The sequence below is a fragment of the Eurypyga helias genome, unplaced genomic scaffold (assembly GCF_000690775.1).
Source record: "Eurypyga helias isolate BGI_N326 unplaced genomic scaffold, ASM69077v1 scaffold13579, whole genome shotgun sequence".
Lineage (NCBI taxonomy): Eukaryota > Metazoa > Chordata > Aves > Eurypygiformes > Eurypygidae > Eurypyga > Eurypyga helias.
In genome coordinates this window covers 401-18,872 of record NW_010273997.1, presented here as the reverse complement: position 1 = coordinate 18,872, position 18,472 = coordinate 401, and the positions used below count along the sequence as shown (strand labels likewise).

The 18,472-nt window shown below is 41.2% G+C and overlaps 1 protein-coding gene across 1 annotated transcript; it reads left to right on the top strand.

Moving 5' to 3' along the window:
- Positions 1-2,090: 2,090 nt before the first annotated feature.
- Positions 2,091-16,586, top strand: SACM1L (SAC1 suppressor of actin mutations 1-like (yeast); the record flags this gene model as incomplete). The annotated part of the gene is given in 18 exon segments (XM_010159680.1): positions 2,091-2,218; positions 3,215-3,364; positions 5,051-5,110; positions 6,435-6,468; positions 8,357-8,458; positions 9,241-9,326; positions 9,502-9,588; positions 10,041-10,109; positions 10,206-10,285; positions 12,222-12,320; positions 13,689-13,727; positions 13,729-13,825; positions 14,020-14,089; positions 14,175-14,247; positions 14,680-14,773; positions 14,858-14,950; positions 15,642-15,699; positions 16,345-16,586. Coding segments are annotated over 18 exon segments (1,556 nt in total), but the record flags the coding sequence as incomplete, so codon positions are not given.
- Between the last annotated feature and the right edge of the window lie 1,886 nt (positions 16,587-18,472).

The window sequence follows — 18,472 nt, the reverse complement described above, 5'->3', positions numbered from 1 at the left end:
TCTAACCCAAACCAGTCTGTGATTTCATCCAGCAGTCATATAGGGGGTTGTGAAGCTTTGGCTTTAAATCAATCTTGGTACTGAATAACCAAGAGTGACGGAGTGATAGACTTGTAGATGCCACTCTACGAGTAATGATTGTGTCCCAACTATCCTACAAAGAAAATTCAACCTTAAAAGCAAAAGGAGAGACTAGAACAATTCTAAATTTTAGGGACTTGTAGGATAGGGTAAGAATAAGATGTTGTTTTCTGCTAAGTATCCCAGTCCTGTTGAGATACAATTAGTCAGTGCCACAAATAAACCTGATGTGTAAAGTGTAAGCCTTCAGGAAAGTATGTATGGCTGTTCAAAAGATCTTTTGTGCGTAGACATGTTAGAGTTCGAGACTGAAGTCGTCTGAAAAATGACGTAAGGAGCATACTGAATAAGTGTGTCCATATGTAGAAAGGATTTAAGTTCACTCACTGCAGTATTCTCAACTGCAGCGATGTATAATTGTGTTAAATATAATAACTTCTGGCAAGGTCTTACACTGAACGTGTTATACTCGTGTCATAAAGAACTGTGGATCTGGGGGAGTAAGAGCAGTGTAATGGACAATGTCTTAGGTACTTGACAAGCCCTGACAGCTTCAAAACTGAACTTGCCCGAAGGATATGTTCACAATTCACAGGCTGGGTAATGACTTCCTTTCATCTGACTGAATATGATGTCAAAAATAGAAGTATGTAACATCTTTTATTAGCCTGATTTTTTTTTTTCTTTTCCAGCCCCACAAAGCTTTGCACTGATTGTTAGTATACAGCTGCCAAACTAAAGATGGTGTCAGTTAATGTTTAGCCAGAGTGGTGCTTGGCAGTTTGCTGTTGTCTGTTAACTGTAAAACTGGTTCCATACCTAGCAGTGTGCTGTCTTTAACAAGCATAAATTTTCTTTGCCTATTGTAGTATGAGGGGGAAAAAAAATTGCTGAGATAATACCTGAACTTCTGAAATCTCAAACAGTAGCTCAGGTACCCAAATAGGAAAAGACAGCATTGAAAAATCACGTCAGGTTAAATACGTCTGTGCATGTAGCATCTTTGCAGCATGGCTGTGGATGTAACATGCCGTTTTTGTAAGGCATCTGGATGCTTCTGACATACCAGCCGAAAGCAGTACGTATAACTTCAGAATGCTCTAGTTTGCAACTCAAGTGCTTGGATATTCCATCCAAATAAATGGTATAACGCTAGAGATGCGGGGGCAAAAGAAGTGGGTGTGGTACCTGTTCTCTGACTAGCTGTACAGGCTGGATACCTGATAAAAATCACTCGCCTGTCCGTATAACTTGGTGTGTGTCTAGGTATAGTAGTTAAATGCAAATGGTGTGTGAGCTGTTTCTGCTTTGGCATTTATACTTGATATGCTTCAGTACAAAAACGTACTAGGTTTGGGAATCTGTGCTTCTGCGTGGCCTGCTCACTGTTTTGCTCTACTGGAGTTTTAAGTATTGAATAGCTGTGAGGTGTAGATGATGAGACACTCCTATCCATCAGTATCCAATTTAGTAATGTGTTTTGCTTTCTTACGTACCCAGCCAGGAAAACAGCAAACTTCCCCTCTTAAATCATTAAAAGAAAGCCCCTTCTCTTTGCTCCATTTTGAACCTGTTAGGATAAATATCTTTTTCAGGATAAGATGAGTAGGCATTTTGGGTTCTGTAGCACGCTTCCTTTCATGTATTTCGGACTTGCTCCGTGCTTTCCAAAACGCATTCAAGATCATTGGCCTCTTTCTGTGTTTGCAAGCCTAAAGACTCTTCAGACTGTCTCTGCTGTGAAATGAGAGTAGCTGACACTATCTTGTCCTCCTTTTGTTGTTGTTCCTTAAACTTTATGCTCATAGATCTTGAGCTACTCATTAAGAAGTGGGTAGCTTAGCCAGTACATGTTGCTTCTGTTCCAGCCCCTTGCTGTTAAGAACAAAGTCCTAGGTGTAACTTGAAGAAACCTCACTCCTTCCTATTGGCTTAAGTTTTCTGGTATGGTTATAGGCTGCTTTCCTTAGTATGTGCTTCTTATAAACTTTGCTCTTTCTGATTTTCAGGCACGTATCTTATTGTAATAACAAAAAAGAAAAAAGTAGGTGAGATTTTCAGTCATGCAATCTGGAAAGCAACGGACTTTGACATCCTCTCCTACAAAAAGACCATGCTGCACTTAACTGATATTCAGGTAGGTGGATTGGTTAGGGGAGTGGAGGGGAATGTTACCTTATATTGATGTCCATCACCACAGGACCTAGGTTGATGAAGCTCTTTGCACTATACCTTTTTCTCTGATTTATTCTACTATAATTGGTGTAATATTTGGGTATAAATGTATATGAAGTTATCCCATTCAAGATGATAAAGTCACATTATGCAACTTAGAATATCGTCCCCGGAGTTTGATCTGCATATTGTGCATTTTTCCCCTTTTCTAACATGGCACACTCCTCTTAATGCTGTTCCTCTTAAGTCTTTCTCACAGCTTTGCTGTTCTGATAGCCCCTACAATAAGCTGCCTTGCTGTCATCTAATTCTCTGTCTTACTTAATTTATGGAATTATTCAACTGCATGATTACCCAGCAGGGAAGAATTGGGTGTTTTTTTTTAAGAGGGAGGAAAAGGATGAAGATTTCTTAAAACAGATGTGTTGTGGATTGCGAAAGAGTAGGTAAGGGTGTCTAACCAATGGAGGTGGAAGGGAATCCGATCCTCTTTCAGGAAAGGAATGAGTTTAATCAAAACTTGAACCAGAACACAGGTTAGTTATTAGGATATAACTTACTGTCAAGATTATCCCTTCTTTTGCATTACCATCTTATCTCATGGGTTGAGTTTTTTTGACTGAATGTTTTTCAGGGGAATCAATGGTTTCCTTTTTGCTTGGAAAGTTGCTAATATCAGTTTAATTTCAGTACTGCTTACCTCACAGGAATACTGTTCTTTGTCCTCTACTGTTCTTGCAGAATTTGGTTGCAGACTGTTAAGTGTAAGGTAACAGTGAGCTGGTATCAAAATTGCAATCTCATGGTTTCCTTCTTGTATGGTAACCTCTGATGTCACGTGTCACTGTCGTGCCAGCAAAGTTCATCTCATCCCTTCAAAAAGTAGTGGTAGCTTGTAAGCACAAAATATTTCAATGCTAATAAATAAGAGCTCTTCCGTCTTTCCTCATCACAACAGTTGCAGGACAATAAAGTGTTTTTATCAATGCTTAATCATGTCTTGAGCGTGGATGGATTTTACTTCTCAACAACATATGACCTAACCCACACCCTGCAGCGGCTGGCCAACACAAGCCCAGAGTTCCAGGAAATGAGCCTCTTGGAGAGGGTAAGGATCTAATTTTGCTTAATATTGTGTCTCAGATGCTGTCTATCACTTCTGCATGGCTTTAGTTTATGCAGCTGATGTTTAAATGATGCCAAAACAAACCATCACAAACTAAAGGAAACTTTAAAGTTTAGGATGATGATGCTGAAATCCATGGTCCTATCATGCTTGAGCTTAAACCATTTTTTTACAATGAATTAGTAAGCTCAATGGTAGCAGATACTCTTCACTGTAGTAGGAGTTCTCTGCACGGTTCTCTGGAGTAAGAAGCTGACAGCAAGAGGAAAAAGGAGCAACCAAGCAAGTATGCAAAGTACGCTGACTCAAGTTCAGTTTGAGTTTGCTTTGTAGGGGGCTTGAAATAAGGTGGAAATTGCTGGTCTGTGAGGCTTCAGTGCACAAGTAGGTTCAGCACTGGAGCGTTTCATCAAAACTGTTAGGGGTTGTGGCTGAGCACACCAGTCCTCCCCTCCTTAAGTCTCATAGCTTCTGAGCGACAGGAAGTGCTAGAAGTCTGTTCCCGTGTGATGTCAGACTTCCACATCAGGCACTTAGAAGTATTTTCTGCAGTCTGCTTTAAACGGAATAGAAAAAATCAAAATAAATAAAAGTTTGCCTCCGATTTTAATATTGAACACTTCTAATGGCAACAAGAAGGAACTAAGCAGAAAAATTGAGAGAAAGCAAGTCACTCCCCTGATGTCAAATCAGCAGGCGGGGGGAAACCTGACGTGGAATACATGGAACTTGACCATATTCTCTTCTGGGATGATGTGGAACAGAACTGTGGGGTTCATGGCTGCTGGCCATGGGATGTTGTATTCTGTCTAAACTACACTTACTGCTTAATGTTTGAAGCATGAATTTAATAGGCTGCTTTTGTCTTAAAGACAACAGAATCACACAGCCAAATGCAGTTCAACCTGGAAATTTTCTTGTTCTTTTGCTAGTTCAAAATACTGCAAGTAGGATTAGAACAGTTTCTGGCAGATAGTTTTATTTAGTCTTTTTATTAGATAAAGGACTGTTCTAACACTGAGCTTGAATTAACCTTCATCCTCAGTGCTGTGTTGTCTGCCTGCCTCATCTTCAGGTTGAGGTTTATGCCACTCCCCCAGAGCCTGCGCTACGTTCTGCAGCAAGCGTTGCTTGTGACTAACCTGGTAGCGTTCTGGAACGTGCTCTGAAATACGTGGAGTTTAAAAGGGTCATTTATGCAGTGCAATATAAATACTTTCATCTTTTAAACTACAAGTGGTGTTGAGCTTTCAGTTCTGACAGTTGTTGATTATTGCATACAGGACTCCTTGCATTTTTACCTTCTGCCCACTGTAGGAGTGTTACCTTGCTACTGTTAAAATTTTGGGTCACTTCTTCAAGCACTGTTTGCTTAGGGCAAAGACTGGAATGTTCTGATAGTGCAGCTCAGTTGTTAATGCTTTGGCATGCCTGAAGTGTCAGGCAACAGCCTTAAAGGTTGAAAAGAACTGTTCTTTTAACTATGTTTATTTTAATTAGATTTCTGGGTGAGGAGAGGAAGGGTACCGGTGAAAGAAGGGTGTTCCATCTCATGTACATCTGTTCACCTAAACTCTTGTAATGCATGGGTACTAAGATACTGCCTTTATGTTGAAGTCAACAGAAGTGACAATCTCTAAAAGCATGTTGGCTTTTTTCTTGCTGCAGGCAGATCCACGGTTTGTATGGAACGGACATCTTCTTAGAGAATTTGCTGCTCAGCCAGAGGTGAGCACTTTGTAATGATTGTATTGATAGAGGACAAATATACTTTTATTATAAGCATACAACAGTTTCCTGAAATCCTCTGTTACTTCAGACAGCCAGAATCTAGCATAGTGTGGCAGTTCCCCTTCCAGTTCAGCTCATCACTTCTTTTTCTAATAGTAGCTAGCACCTTTCTCCATGAATGCATTTTAAACTCCATTTGCCTAGTGAAAATGTCACAAAGCTGATAATTAAGACTGACACTTTTGAGATTCTTCCAGTTTATTTCAAATAAAGGCTAGCACAGTGTAACCTTTGAATTGACTTAATCCAGCAAATGCAGTGCGTGACCACGAGCCTCAACCGTGGTACCTCAGTGGCTGAGCTGAGCTCCTTCCTACGACAGGCTTCAGATGGGTGTTGAACTTCTCAAATTGTCTGCACAACAGCAACCTTTCCTCTATTGGTCCTTTCCCATTTGTCCAAGTGAATGATGCGCTGCTGCTATTTCTGTCTCAGTAACCTGTGGCGATGTGCTCTTATATTAGCACTGTTCCAAAAGGCTGGGTTGTGCAGTGCTTCTGGAATGTGAAGGTATGAATTGGCAAAGGGCTGTTGTGCATATTCTGGAGGCATATGACTGGGTATATGGCTTGGATAGTGCTGTGCAAACAAAGCTTGGGAAATGAGAGAGGAGCTGTGGTGGGAACAGCAGAGTTTGCCAAGTGTGGCTGGCTAGTGAAAACAGATGTAGGAGGCAAAACACGAGTTGAAAAGGGAGGTAACTGGTATGTGAGGGAAGTGTGACCTAATGAGATGTGGTATTTCTGACTTGTAGTGCTAGCAAATTTTAAATTTTAGATTTTCTTGAAAGACCAAGTTATTCAGGAGTGTCAGGATGGCAAAAACCATGGTACGAGCATTTCAAGTGTTAATCACGTAGAAGTACTCCTTACTGAAGTCCTGTGTTAACTACTATCTCTGCTGTGCCTCCACAGCAGGATGTAAGCAAATATGTCGAAGTTTTTCAGTGTGTACTACCCGTGTGTTGGTGGAACAGTAGATGCCATGTATGGGAGGACAGAGCAGCTTGGGTTTTTTGTGAGGGTCACTTAACTAGGATTGCATTGTCACTTTTGCCCCGCTGCTAGAACAGATTACATACGTTGCTGTTTTCCTTGAGCTTTTTTCCTCAGAATTACTGCACCCTAAGCAATGAGTAAAGGATATAAAGTATATAGAACTGTCAAAATGAAAACCCCAAAAACCCTCCTAGACAAAGCGTGGTCACTCACCAGTTTTGGCTGTTGGTGTGTAATATTTTAATGTGTTGCGTGTGTTTCAGATCCATAGGTTTGCTATGCCGGTGATGCACGGATGTATCCTTTTATGGTGTGAAGCTCAGTGCTGAATATGGTAATCTAACAGCAAAACAGCTGTTGCTGAGGCTGCTCTATTGGCTTTGTTGGCAACTGTAGGTCTATAACGTAGAACACGATGTCAGAATTGTTAGTTTGTTCAGATATGAGCATTACAGGTTGCTTGATATCCCACTCAATGTTAACTCGCTTGAATGTTCTGCTTTTAAGGCTGAATGTATTGAATTTTACAGGCATGATTTGCATAACTGTCTTCCAATGGGACTGAAGGTGAAGAGGAATATGGCAAATGATCTTGCGTCAGCCTTAGTACTTTCTATCTTGCTATAAGGATACCTTCAGATAGCATTTACTTTGGACTTAAAATAAGGGAGAAGAGTGGTGACTTGAGGGAGAGCTTATGGATGTTGATGAATAAAAGGATACGGAGTTCTGCTGCAGGCTCCTGTAATGTTTTTCCTAGCCAGCTGCTTTTCCTGCACTGATGCTTTGGGTGACAGCCGTTTTAGCAAAGCAGTTGTGAGTTTATTTTTGAAAAGGGGTGTGTGCTGTGAGTCAGCCTAATGCTTTCTGGAGTCAGTGTTCCTTATGCAGTGTGTGATCAAGAGTAAGTCCCAGGTGCTCCTGGAGTGGCAGTGTGAAAACGAGTGGCAAGAGTGGACAGGGCAACTCATGCTGCGTTCTCCATGGTTCCTCTGCTGCAAAGGCACCTTGAGTTTGTGCAGGGAACAGCTTCCTGACTGTTAGCAGCTGGCAGATCTCCAGTCCTTCTTCATTTAATGGAAAATGTTGTGGAGTAGGTGGAGAGGCAAGGAAAGATAGCAAGAGGGACCTGTCAAAGCAACCTAATCCTTATCCTGCAGGCCCTGGGTGGAAAAGTCTGGGTGGATTGCAATTAGCAAGTGATGGAGTGCAATTAACACCTTCCTCTGTCCTGTTTTCACTATATAAATTAGCATAGGTAATCTGTAATTCTAATACAAACCAAACAACCTTGGAGACCCCAGGAATTGAAAGAAACTGGATTTTTAGTGATGAAAAGGCTAGGAAGAGCCCTAAGCAGAATCATTACAGTGCCACTAGCAGTTAATAGAATCCAAGATTCTTTTTTTCTCCCCTATAAGCCTGCATGTATTTTGTTCAGCTATCTGGACTGGGGTTCTGAGCTTGCAGTGATGAGAAATAATGGGTCTGGGTAATTGAGACTTTGATCACCTAAAGCCTAAACTACATTTAATATTTCCCTTGCTACTCCAAAAAGAAAAATCCCAAGCCTAAATGTCTTTTCCTTGTTGTGTGTGTGGAAGCAGCCAATAGCAAGTTGCCATGTAAGTTAGGACAGAGGTTGCAGGCAGAAACTGGGCTGACTTTTACTGAACAGTTAAGTTTAGCAGTAACTTTTTTCTTGCAGGAAACTGGCTGTACAGGTGTTGGATTAAAGGGTGTGTAGGGCCTGGCAATAATTTCCCATGAAAGCAGAGAAATGGGTCACTTTCGGAGTTTTGAATTGCGAGAACATTCTGGGTTATGCAGGGCCAATTTGTGTTACGGCTTTGCATTCTTCGCAAAGAGTATTAGCACAAACACTCACATAAATTGATGTTCTGTGCTTGCGGTCGGTGTGCCCTAGCAGAGGTGCTCACAGGGGACACCGCTGCTCTATGGCCCATTTGAATCCTACGTGGGGAACCTGGATTGCCTGTCCGTGATGCACGTGCCGATCTGACTAGTAAGTTACTCAAGTTTAATGTTCAGCTGTTACTGCTGTGCAGAATGTTTACAAGCTTCTTTGGATGCGGTCACTTGGTTCCTTGATGTTTCCTACTTCTTTATATATCAGAAATAGCCCAATGAAACTTGGGGGTTTTTCCTTAGTGCTGTTCATTAGTTATCACTATGCACTCCTGTTCTATTAACGGCAAGTGTTTCGACTGGCTCCTTGTTTCCAGAAGAAGCTGTTTCAGGGCTGGTGTACGCTACTACGTAAGAGGTAAAGTAGCAAATTGATTTATTTGACAAATAATGGCAATTCCAGATATGTGTGACTTATCTTTTAGGAGTAATTGCTGTATAGCGACTTGAACAAAAAAAGTGCTTAACAGTGTGTCTCGAGGGCTTTGCTCCAAAGAAAATACGAGGAACCTGTATGGAGAACCAAAGCGTGTTCTGGTATTTGTTAAAATTGACTCCTCTTGATTCCTCCTACACATAACTGCAGAAGTTTTGTAGGGCTTTATAACACTTCACCTTTTTCACTGGAGTTAAATGCAAGTGTAGTAGCCCTTCTGGCCTCAGCAGAAAAATCAATTAAGAGCATCATGAGTGCTGGCAGGGGAGCCCTGAATAGTGCTGTTCTCTAATTGCTTCAAGTTAAAAAGTGAGCCGAGAAATGGGTTTAAATTACTTTCTCTGTTCTTGGTCCCAACATCACAGCTTTTGAAGGAATTGGTCAGTTTCTGCAGTACCATTCCAGTTGAACTGGGAATACTTCAGTGTCAGAGCACTCATGTTTGATTTTTGTATTGTTACTCTGTTTCTAGGACTATAAATATCAAAATGTTGTTCAGCACAACTGTGCTTCGAGCTAAACTTCATACAGATCGTGTTAAACTTTTGCCTAAGGTGTGTTTAATTTGCCATCTTCAGGCAGCTCTGTGGTATCTTGTTTTCTGTGGGCCCTCAAAAGGGGAGGGTAGGAAGCCTTTTGCTGATAACACCATGGTGGTTCTGCAGCCAGTCTGAGCTGGTTAACAAGGTCTCTTTCCTACACAGGTATTGATTCAGAAGGACATGCTGCTAACTTTGTTGAAACAGAACAAATTGTGCATTACAAGGGGAGCAAAGCATCGTTTGTTCAGGTAAAGTCAGTGTAAGGAACTGCTGGCTTAAGATGCAGATAGAGAACTGTTTACAGGTTATATACGAGGTGTTCACAGACAAACATGCACACAGACAAACCCAGTCTGCTTGATTTCTAAATGACAAATGAGTTTGCAAGTTTTGTTGCTTAAAACTGTTTCCATTCTGTTGCAGACCCGTGGATCAATTCCTTTTTTCTGGTCTCAAAGACCAAACCTCAAGTATAAACCAAAGCCACAGATCAGCAAGTCAGTGAATCATGTATGTGAGTGTTCATTGCCTCTTGGGGTTTTAATGCATTTCTCTGGGTGTGAAATAGGGTGACAGACGCAGAAGAATAAATCTCAGCAGTACTGGATTGAGCTTTTATTTTTAAAAAAGTAGTAGCGAGGAGCCTTGTGCTCCTTTTAGATGAGGTCAGAGCCTGGGAAATGAAATGCAGACATCAGTGGGGGGATAGTTTTCTGTCTGGCTCTTGTTTGCAGCAGTTTCAGTAGCTACAGAATACTGGTTATCTGTGGCATGTTTAGGGAGAGCTGAATGGACTGGGGGGGATGAAAGTAGGGGTGTATTAGCACAATAGAGAACATTAAACACTCTTCTTGGTTATAAAACTACCTCTGTGGTATCATCAAGAAGTGATTATAGCTTCTTGTAAATCACAGGTCTTAATAGCAGCGTACGCCTGTCAACACACTTCCTTTCTTTTCTAGATGGATGGCTTCCAAAGACACTTTGACTCGCAAATAATTAGTTATGGAAAGCAAATGATTGTCAACTTGGTATGCTTTTACTTTTCTCTTCCTGAAAAGGCTCTTGTTCTTTTCAAGCAGGATTTTGAGTAATACTATCTTTTTTTTTTTTCCTCTTTCTCCCAGGTTAACCAAAAAGGTTCAGAGAAGCCTCTTGAGCAAACCTTTGCGAAAATGGTAAACAGCATGGCAAACGGAATGGTCAGGTACATGTGAAATGATACATTCTGGTTTTTAGGAGTTGAGCATTGCCTCTGAGCACCAGTGTGATCAGTTCTTTGGGGGCCCTTACCAACTCTGATTTGTTTGAGTTTTATTTTTGTGAAGTAACTTGCATGTCACCAATGCCCCTACCTCAGTGCTCACTTTCTAAGCAGAAGTGAGACTTGGACCGAATATGGGACAGAGAGGAGACAGGCACAATAAAGAAAGGAGCTCAGAGGCAAGGGTAATGCCAGTATTAAAGTAATAGTATGCTATGGGAACTGCGGAGAGCTGCTGCATTCCAGGAAAAAGGAATCATGCCCTGCAGAACCAGCCTCTGGCAAAAGGGCTTGGTTACATTGACATAGCATGGCAGTGCTGCGTGGGAGCAAAACAGTACTGAGGTAGAGGAGGAAACAGCAAGGGAACATGTCATTTAAATGTCTGGACCTCAGTGTAACAATGAGCCAAGAAAGTGGAGAATGCACTTCAATCACAAGAGAAATTCCATCTCTGTGGGAATCTTGACTGCAGTACACAACTTTTACAGCCTGCCTGAGCTTGCTTTCGCTAGCTTCTAGAGCGAGGGCTGGCATCCAACTCCCACAGAGACTTACCTCTGCCTTTTTCTTGAAGTTACTACTTAGTTTACTGTCACTCATGTATGTCAAAGGGCAAAATCCTACTGTAAGAGAAAAGGCATCGTGTTTTAATAAAGTATCACTTCTGTCTAAGCACAACTAAGCAATTGCAAAGTATAATCAATGCCCATATAAATCCTGACGTACTTTGGATTTTTTCCAAGCTCTTTTTCTGCGTGTGTGATGCCCTGCTGCTGCCTTCACCAGGATAGTTATAGATGTCTGTGTGCTTCTTTTACTACCCTCAGGGGCGTGTGGGTGTGGATTTTTTTGTCTTGTATTAAAGACCACTTCTGAGGTGAGCTCTGTCCTCACTTCGCACCCAGGCTGGTGCTGATACCTTAGCTCTACAAAGCTTGTGGAATACTCTACATTTTTGCTGTAAAGTCACCTCGTGGAAACGAGAATGTAAAATTCTGTCAGGGTGTGTTCTGTCTATGTTAAAAGGCAGTGTTTGCCAGCCCTGTTCGCATCATTCTGTCAAAATCCTTTTTCTTTGTTCATCAGTTTAGGTGGTGTTTACCTGCCAGGCTAAGACTTGAGTCTTCAGCATATATGTAACATCTTTCTTTATGCAAATAGTCTGGAAAACTTGGCAAATAATAACTTTTGGATTATGAATACTCAAGGGGAGGAATATAAGAATGTGGTGGTGTTTGATCCAGCATAGGTCTCATGTTTGCTGTGAATTACAGGGCATTAATCTAGACCACTGCTTGTCAGAAATGAATTGGCTGTTAAAATTTTGTTCCAAGTCAATAGCTGTTTAATTTTCTTATGACAGAGTAGGTTAACTGTTTAAACAGAACCTGTCTTGGGTTTTTAGAGAGCTATTGGGGGAATTATGCTGCATGCCAGCAATGAAGGTTGCATTTCAACACCTCTGTCTAGTTCAAAGTGAACTGAAGGTCCACATGCAGTTGCTTGGAAGAGAGAAGGGCAAAAGAATCCTAGTAGGAAAAAGAGGTGAAATCAGATGTGTAGCCCTTCTCTATTTCCTGGAGGAAAAATGTTAGCCAGAATGTAGAAAGAGTAACTTGGAACCGAATGTGTGTCTTCCTGGACTAGTGGCACCTTATAAAGAAATGTGAGTGCTGTCACCATGCACACTGAGGGTGCAGCCTCAGAAAGGTCACAGAGCACTGACAAAATCCACAGGTACTTGCTGAAAGCCATCTCAAAATTAAGACAAATCCTCTGTCACTACCTGTTTTTATACATCCTCCCATTCCTGGGGGGGTTTCGGAGACCTTCATTGCTGTATGTACATAATCTGAAAAGATGCTTCTCTCTGCAGATATGTAGCATTTGACTTTCATAAAGAGTGCAGTCGGATGAGGTGGGATCGACTTCAGATACTGATGGATCAACTAGCAGAACAGCAAGATGAGTTTAGGTAAGGCTCTGTGGTTCTGTAACATCTGTACTGGTAAAATGAGACCGCTTTTCTCATGGTTTCTGTTGCCTTGAGCTGAGGCACGGCAAACATGCCTCATCTTCTGTAAAGAAGATGCATTAGTGTTTCTGTATCTCTGGTCTCTTGCTGGTAGCAGACCAGAGGGTCTTGCGAGGTTGGAGACCTGGTGGTGGGTAAGATTAAGTGTCCTGATAAAATGGTTCTGAGAATTGCAACCCTGTGTTGTGTGTGACTCGAGCTGCCTTTACCTTCGGGTAAAAGGCTAGGGAAACAAATGAGCATGCATACAACTCAAGCTATTTTAAAAGAAGCCTCCTTACGGTGATGTGTACTTCACCCAGTAGTCATCTGTGTGATGCTGGCAGCAAGCTGTTCTCCCACATAGTGTCAAGTACTTGGTGCTCCTTCCACAGGCATCTGCTCTCCTAACATGTTGCAGCACCAAACCTCAGCACTGATTGTTAACATAAGTAACCCACAAGGAAACGAATGCTCGTTTTTTTTAGTCACATAAAAGTAGGCTAAATGTCCAAATCGCCTTCAATCTCTGTTTAATCCCACAAGTGTGTCGTTTTAAGCGCTGCTTGGTCTTTGCTACTTGTAGACATGTAGATTGTTAGGGAAACAGTTTCCTTTGTTCTGCTTTTCCGATTGCTTCCTTCCCCTTCCTAAAGTCTTGTGCCTAAAGCACTAAGATCAGCAAAAAACATGCAATTCGGTATTTAAAATGAGCTGTTTGTTATCAGTTGCTAGAAACACCTGGTTTAGTTGACCAAAAAGATTGAGGTAACAGTATATGCAGTTGCTAGAGGGAACATCTGGTTCCCCCAGATGTTCACATAACAGAAGAGTAAGTGACAGCAGTTTTTCAGCAGTGGCCTTAAAGATTTGAGCACCTTCCTGGAAGAAGTGAGACTTTTTGTGCAGCAGTGACTGGATTGAACTGGGTGACCAGATGTATACAAATCTCGTTACTTCTGCTGTTACACTTTGCTAATGATCTTGATACCTGTGGAGCTAGGACTCTAAGAACTGAAAAAACCAAAATGTAAGCTGCTGATTCTGCACCAGAAGCTGCTCTTCCCAGTGGCACGTAACTCAATGTTGCTGGCTGTCTAAATGAGGAGTGAATATTGCCCTGACATTACTCAGTGTTCCTGTATTGATGCTGTTCTTCAGTGTGAGAGGGGGAAAATTCGGGAGGGCACCAAAGTTCAAATACACACCTAAGAACACTTAGTATGCTCAAGACAACTGCCTCTTGGTTGCCAGAATAGCTGCCTCTGAAATCGTGTGGTTTTACATGGATTGTGATGTATAAATACTTAAGTGGACTGTATGTGTTAGCTATTTTCTAGTTGACTCCGATGGCAAAATTGTGACTCTAGGAAGGAATATTCCGCAGTAACTGCATGGACTGCCTTGATCGGACCAACGTGATTCAGAGCTTGTTAGCACGCCGATCTCTTCAAGCCCAGCTTCAGGTAAATATTTTGTTCGGGTTTAATAAGTTGGAAGAGGAGAGAGGCTTTGCTTGACACAGAAACACTACAGGAAGAGCTTGCATACTTGAGTTGAAATGCACTGGGCAGACTCCCGTTTAAGTATAGCTGAAATCAAATCCTAGTTTTTCTAGCAAACTACTACTAATAAGGCTCAATATGCTCTTTTGTTTTAGAGGCTAGGTGTCCTGCATGTTGGACAGAGAATTGAAGAGCAAGCAGACTTTGAAAAAATCTACAAAAATGGTAGGCTGTTTATAGGTTCAAACAGTCACTTTTTTCCAAATGGCAGTACGTGACTTCCTAAATCTTAATGTTTTCCTATTCACAGCATGGGCTGATAATGCCAATGCTTGTGCCAAACAATATGCTGGAACTGGTGCCTTAAAGACAGATTACACAAGGTAAGTCAGCCTTTTTTGTAAAAGCCTTCTGGGTTTTGGGCTATGTTTGGGATTTTCCTGAAGTCTTTTGTATATAAGAAGGCTATTAATTTGGATTTAATGAGTTTTGCAGTGGTTCAGCTGGTAAAATGTCAGACTAAAACCTACGGAACACTGTTCTTCACTCTGTTTCTATGAAAGGAGAAAAGGCTATCTGGGGGAAAAAAAACCAACACAAGAAAATGTGCTGCTTTGAGGCACATTTATATTGTGGGATGGAGAGCAGTGCCATTTCACTTTCAAACTTTTACCTGTGGTAATAATGCAGAGGCAGGACTAGATAAATGTATTTACATGCAGGTATTAAACATGCACACATTTGAACAATGAAAGAGCTGTAAATCTGAAAATCATTTTCCTGCATTTATAAACCTATTTTAAATATTTTTGCAGAACTGGGAAGAGAACTCAGTGGGGCTTAATAATGGATGGCTGGAACTCATTAATACGCTACTACAAAAACAACTTTTCTGATGGATTTAGACAAGTGAGTTTGGTTTTTAACAGTGGGGAAGCGTGTGAAGTAGACACTGCTGTGTGTTCCAACTCGTGCTCTCCCTTGCTCTCCCAGGATGCGATTGATCTTTTCCTTGGAAATTACTCAGTGGATGAAGTAGAACCTGCTAGTCCTCTACATGTCAAGAAAGATTGGAAGTTCTTAGCTGTGAGTATGGAGACCTTATACACGACTGGAGAAACACACACAGCCTTTTAGTCACTTGCTTCGTAGGACTAAGTAGAACATGTCTGTTTAGTAACGGAGCAACCCTATAATCTGGTTATGTTTCTGTGATACCTGCTTGTAGGACTAAACCCAGACTGTTCCCTTGACAGAAAATGGAGTGTCCTTGAGGTATTGAAAAAACTGCTGCTTGCTTTTTTTTTAATCTGCTTCATCAAGTGGGAAGGGAGAGATTCTACTAGTCGCCATCAACGACTTTCCTTCTGCAGAAGAAGCTTACGAAGATCTTGTACTTCATGCAGATGCATACTGTAACACAAAAAAACCCTTTTTTTTGTCCCCTGTTATTTTTTTGTCCCCTTCTGTTTTTTGAAATGGGGGGGACGTTACAGGTTTAACTGGTGTCTTGCTTTTGGGTTTTTTTTTAACAATACATAAACCTCAACCTCTCTTTTAATAGAAGGTATATGTTAATTTTTAACCTAGTTATCCAACACTCTTCCAAATTTTGGAGCTATCTACAGTTTTATTTGTACCTGACAGCAGGTGAATTAGGAATTTAAAGCAATTTCATTGCAAAGCAAGTAAATATTTTACAGGATGACCTGTCTTAAAGAAAATGAAGGAATATGTGCTACTATATCAAGCGATTGTTCTTTTTCTCTTTCCCCAGTTGCCTATTATTATGGTGGTTGCTTTCTCCATGTGCATTATTTGTTTGCTAATGGCTGGTAAGTCACTGTTGAATTCAGTTTCACAAAATTAGCTTACTTGTATGTGAACTCTTTGTAAATGCTTACCAGAAATTATTCAGTGCGGAATTGCTTCTCAGTCATACTCAAAGATGTTTGAGCATAGCTCTGGAGATTGAGGGTTAGCATGGTATCATTAATTTGGAAAAACCTGAGGTACTACAGAAAATGTTAAAACCTTTGTAGAAGTTGCTTAAGGGGCAGTTAATTGCCCCCAAATGTAGTTGCACCTACCTGATTTGGGGCAGAAAGTTCAAAGAAATCAATATTAGGTGTAAGACGGTTCTGATGGATGTCCCCCTCACCCAAATCTGTGTCGAGTTGTGAAGGTTTCTGCACTCTGCTTTCGCCTTGCGTTTTCTAACACTAGTGCCAGTGGAGTTCTCAACTCAGACTTCAGCGGCTGTCTGATCAAAGTGCTCTAAGAACTGTGTGGCAAACACAGTTTTCCTAGGTAAGGAAATAGAAAAAAAGACCCCAGTACCCATGGAGGACTTGTAACTTAAGTTGACAGTGGATCTCTGAGGGAAGGTTTGAAATATTTTGCTTTTCTGCCTAAAAGAAAAAACCACCCCTCTGGTAATTTGAGGTAATGAACTAACATGTTTATCTGACTCTTAACAGGTGATACATGGACTGAGACACTGGCCTATGTGCTTTTCTGGGGAAGTGCAAGCTTTGGAACATTTGCCATCATCCTTTACAATGGCAAGGATTTTGTAGATGCACCCAAGCTGGTCCAGAAAGAGAAGATGGACTGAATTTGTGTGTGTGGAAAGCGGCTTGGTACCGAGGATTCCTCAAGCCACACCTGGAGTCTCTACTGACCTGCTTTCCACACCGGACAGTGGTCTTGTTAACTTTCTTCCTTAGCGGCGTGGGGGGTGGAGGGGGAAGCAAGCCGTGCGGCTTTGGCGGTGGTAGCTTTCAACTGAGACCTGGCTCGACAGTCTGCGTTGCAATGGTCTTTGGAATATTGCATTAGTGGAGGGGGCTCCGCCCCGGTGAGGTAATGCAAAGATGAAAGCCAGCCTTTTGCTGTCTGGAATGTTTTAGAGCGTGGACAGTTTAAGCTCGTGGTCCACCTGGGCTGTTTCAGCTGAGTGTTTGGTTGACAGGAGGGAGCTTCATGTGTCAAAATAGCCAGATGTTGAGGCATTAATAATGGAGCTGCTAACTGTGGTCTCTGAAGAGATAATGGCTCTGTACCAATAAAAAGTCTGGTTCCAAGACATACAGCTGGATTACATTTGTTGTGATAAAGTCCATGTGAGGAGTCCTTTGTGAATATTTGTGTGTGGATTCTTTTTGCTAATTATAAAAGCCTTTTTTTTTGAATCCTAATGCTCTTCTAAAATGAGCTTTTTGTCCTGTCTTGTTTATCTAGGACTGATGCAATATTCTACTAATCATTGTTTGGGTGAAAGGACAGTGTAATTGGATGTTCCTGAGATTGCACATGTCTTGCTGTTTCAGTACTACGGTCTCCAGATGATGATTTGTTAGTTAGCGAGTTAAAGTACAGAATTTTTTTTCTAAAGGTGTAAATTAAATCAAAGAATGTAAAAACCCTTCGCAGTGTTTATTGAACCTTCCTTATGCTAAAGGTCCAAAGTACCCCATTACTTTAAGAACGGGTCACAGCGTAAAAGGTGAACTTCATTGTTCTGCTAGTCAGCTGCTTCTGTTCTTGGTTATGTTGAAATTAGTTTATGAAAGGAGGAGTAACAACTGAGGAGAAAGGGTTGAGCCTAAACTCCCTGTTTGCCCCTGGGAGCAGCAGCTTGCTTTTTCATGCATGATACTGTAAGACACTCTTTACAAAACAAAAAAGCTACGGAATAATTTGTGCTGGCTAATAATAAATGTCTGTCATTAAATTTTAGTGCTTCCAAGCTGTATAAAAGTAAGTAATCCTAATCCAGGACCAATTTTAAACTATTTTGTCACATATTTTATATGGTTTGTTGAAAACCAGACATGGAACTTGCTTAAGGCGCTGTGCATTGTTTAATATTTCCTGTAAGTACAGCTGTATATTCAGACTGCGATTATAAAATTTAAATGGGGGGGAAGGGGGAAACATGTAGAATACTAGGACTAGCACAGTTGTCACTGTTGAAGCTGGAACACAAAACCCTGATACTGCAGTGTTTCCTCGTGTTACAACTGAAAATATGTACAGATTTTTTTCAACTGTTAACTGTTGATTTTAACCTTGAATGTTTCTGGAGGTCTCTGGGGTTTGTGTAAACATAACCTGTTGGTAAGCACTCGTACTTGCAATGTATCTATTAGCTCCTGAATGCTGTAATGGAAATACCACCTGATGGTTAACTGGAAAATCCTCCAACTTAAAATTTTCTGAAGGGAATGCCGTTATGGGCACAAAGTGCAGAAAGGTCATAGACTTGGCAGTATCTGGAAGTGTTTGTTTTGATGGCTCGCTGGCAGGTGGAGTTTGAAACTGGGTTCGCTTGTCTTGCAGTCTAGGACTGTCTCTTTGCATCTTCTGAAGAACCTGTTGCAGCAAAGACCAAACTTGAATTGCTGATAGAAAAGGTTTGTAAGACGTAGAATAACGTAGGTTTTAGCAGTTGGAAGGCACCTGTATTGAAGTGCTTTGCAAAGAGTCTGTATTTCTAAAATCACAAATGGTGTACTCATAAATGACAATAAAATGTTTGACTTTTCTAGAACACAGTGTGTGGTGCATTTTTGCCTCCTGGAGCGGACTCTTCCCAAACTGATC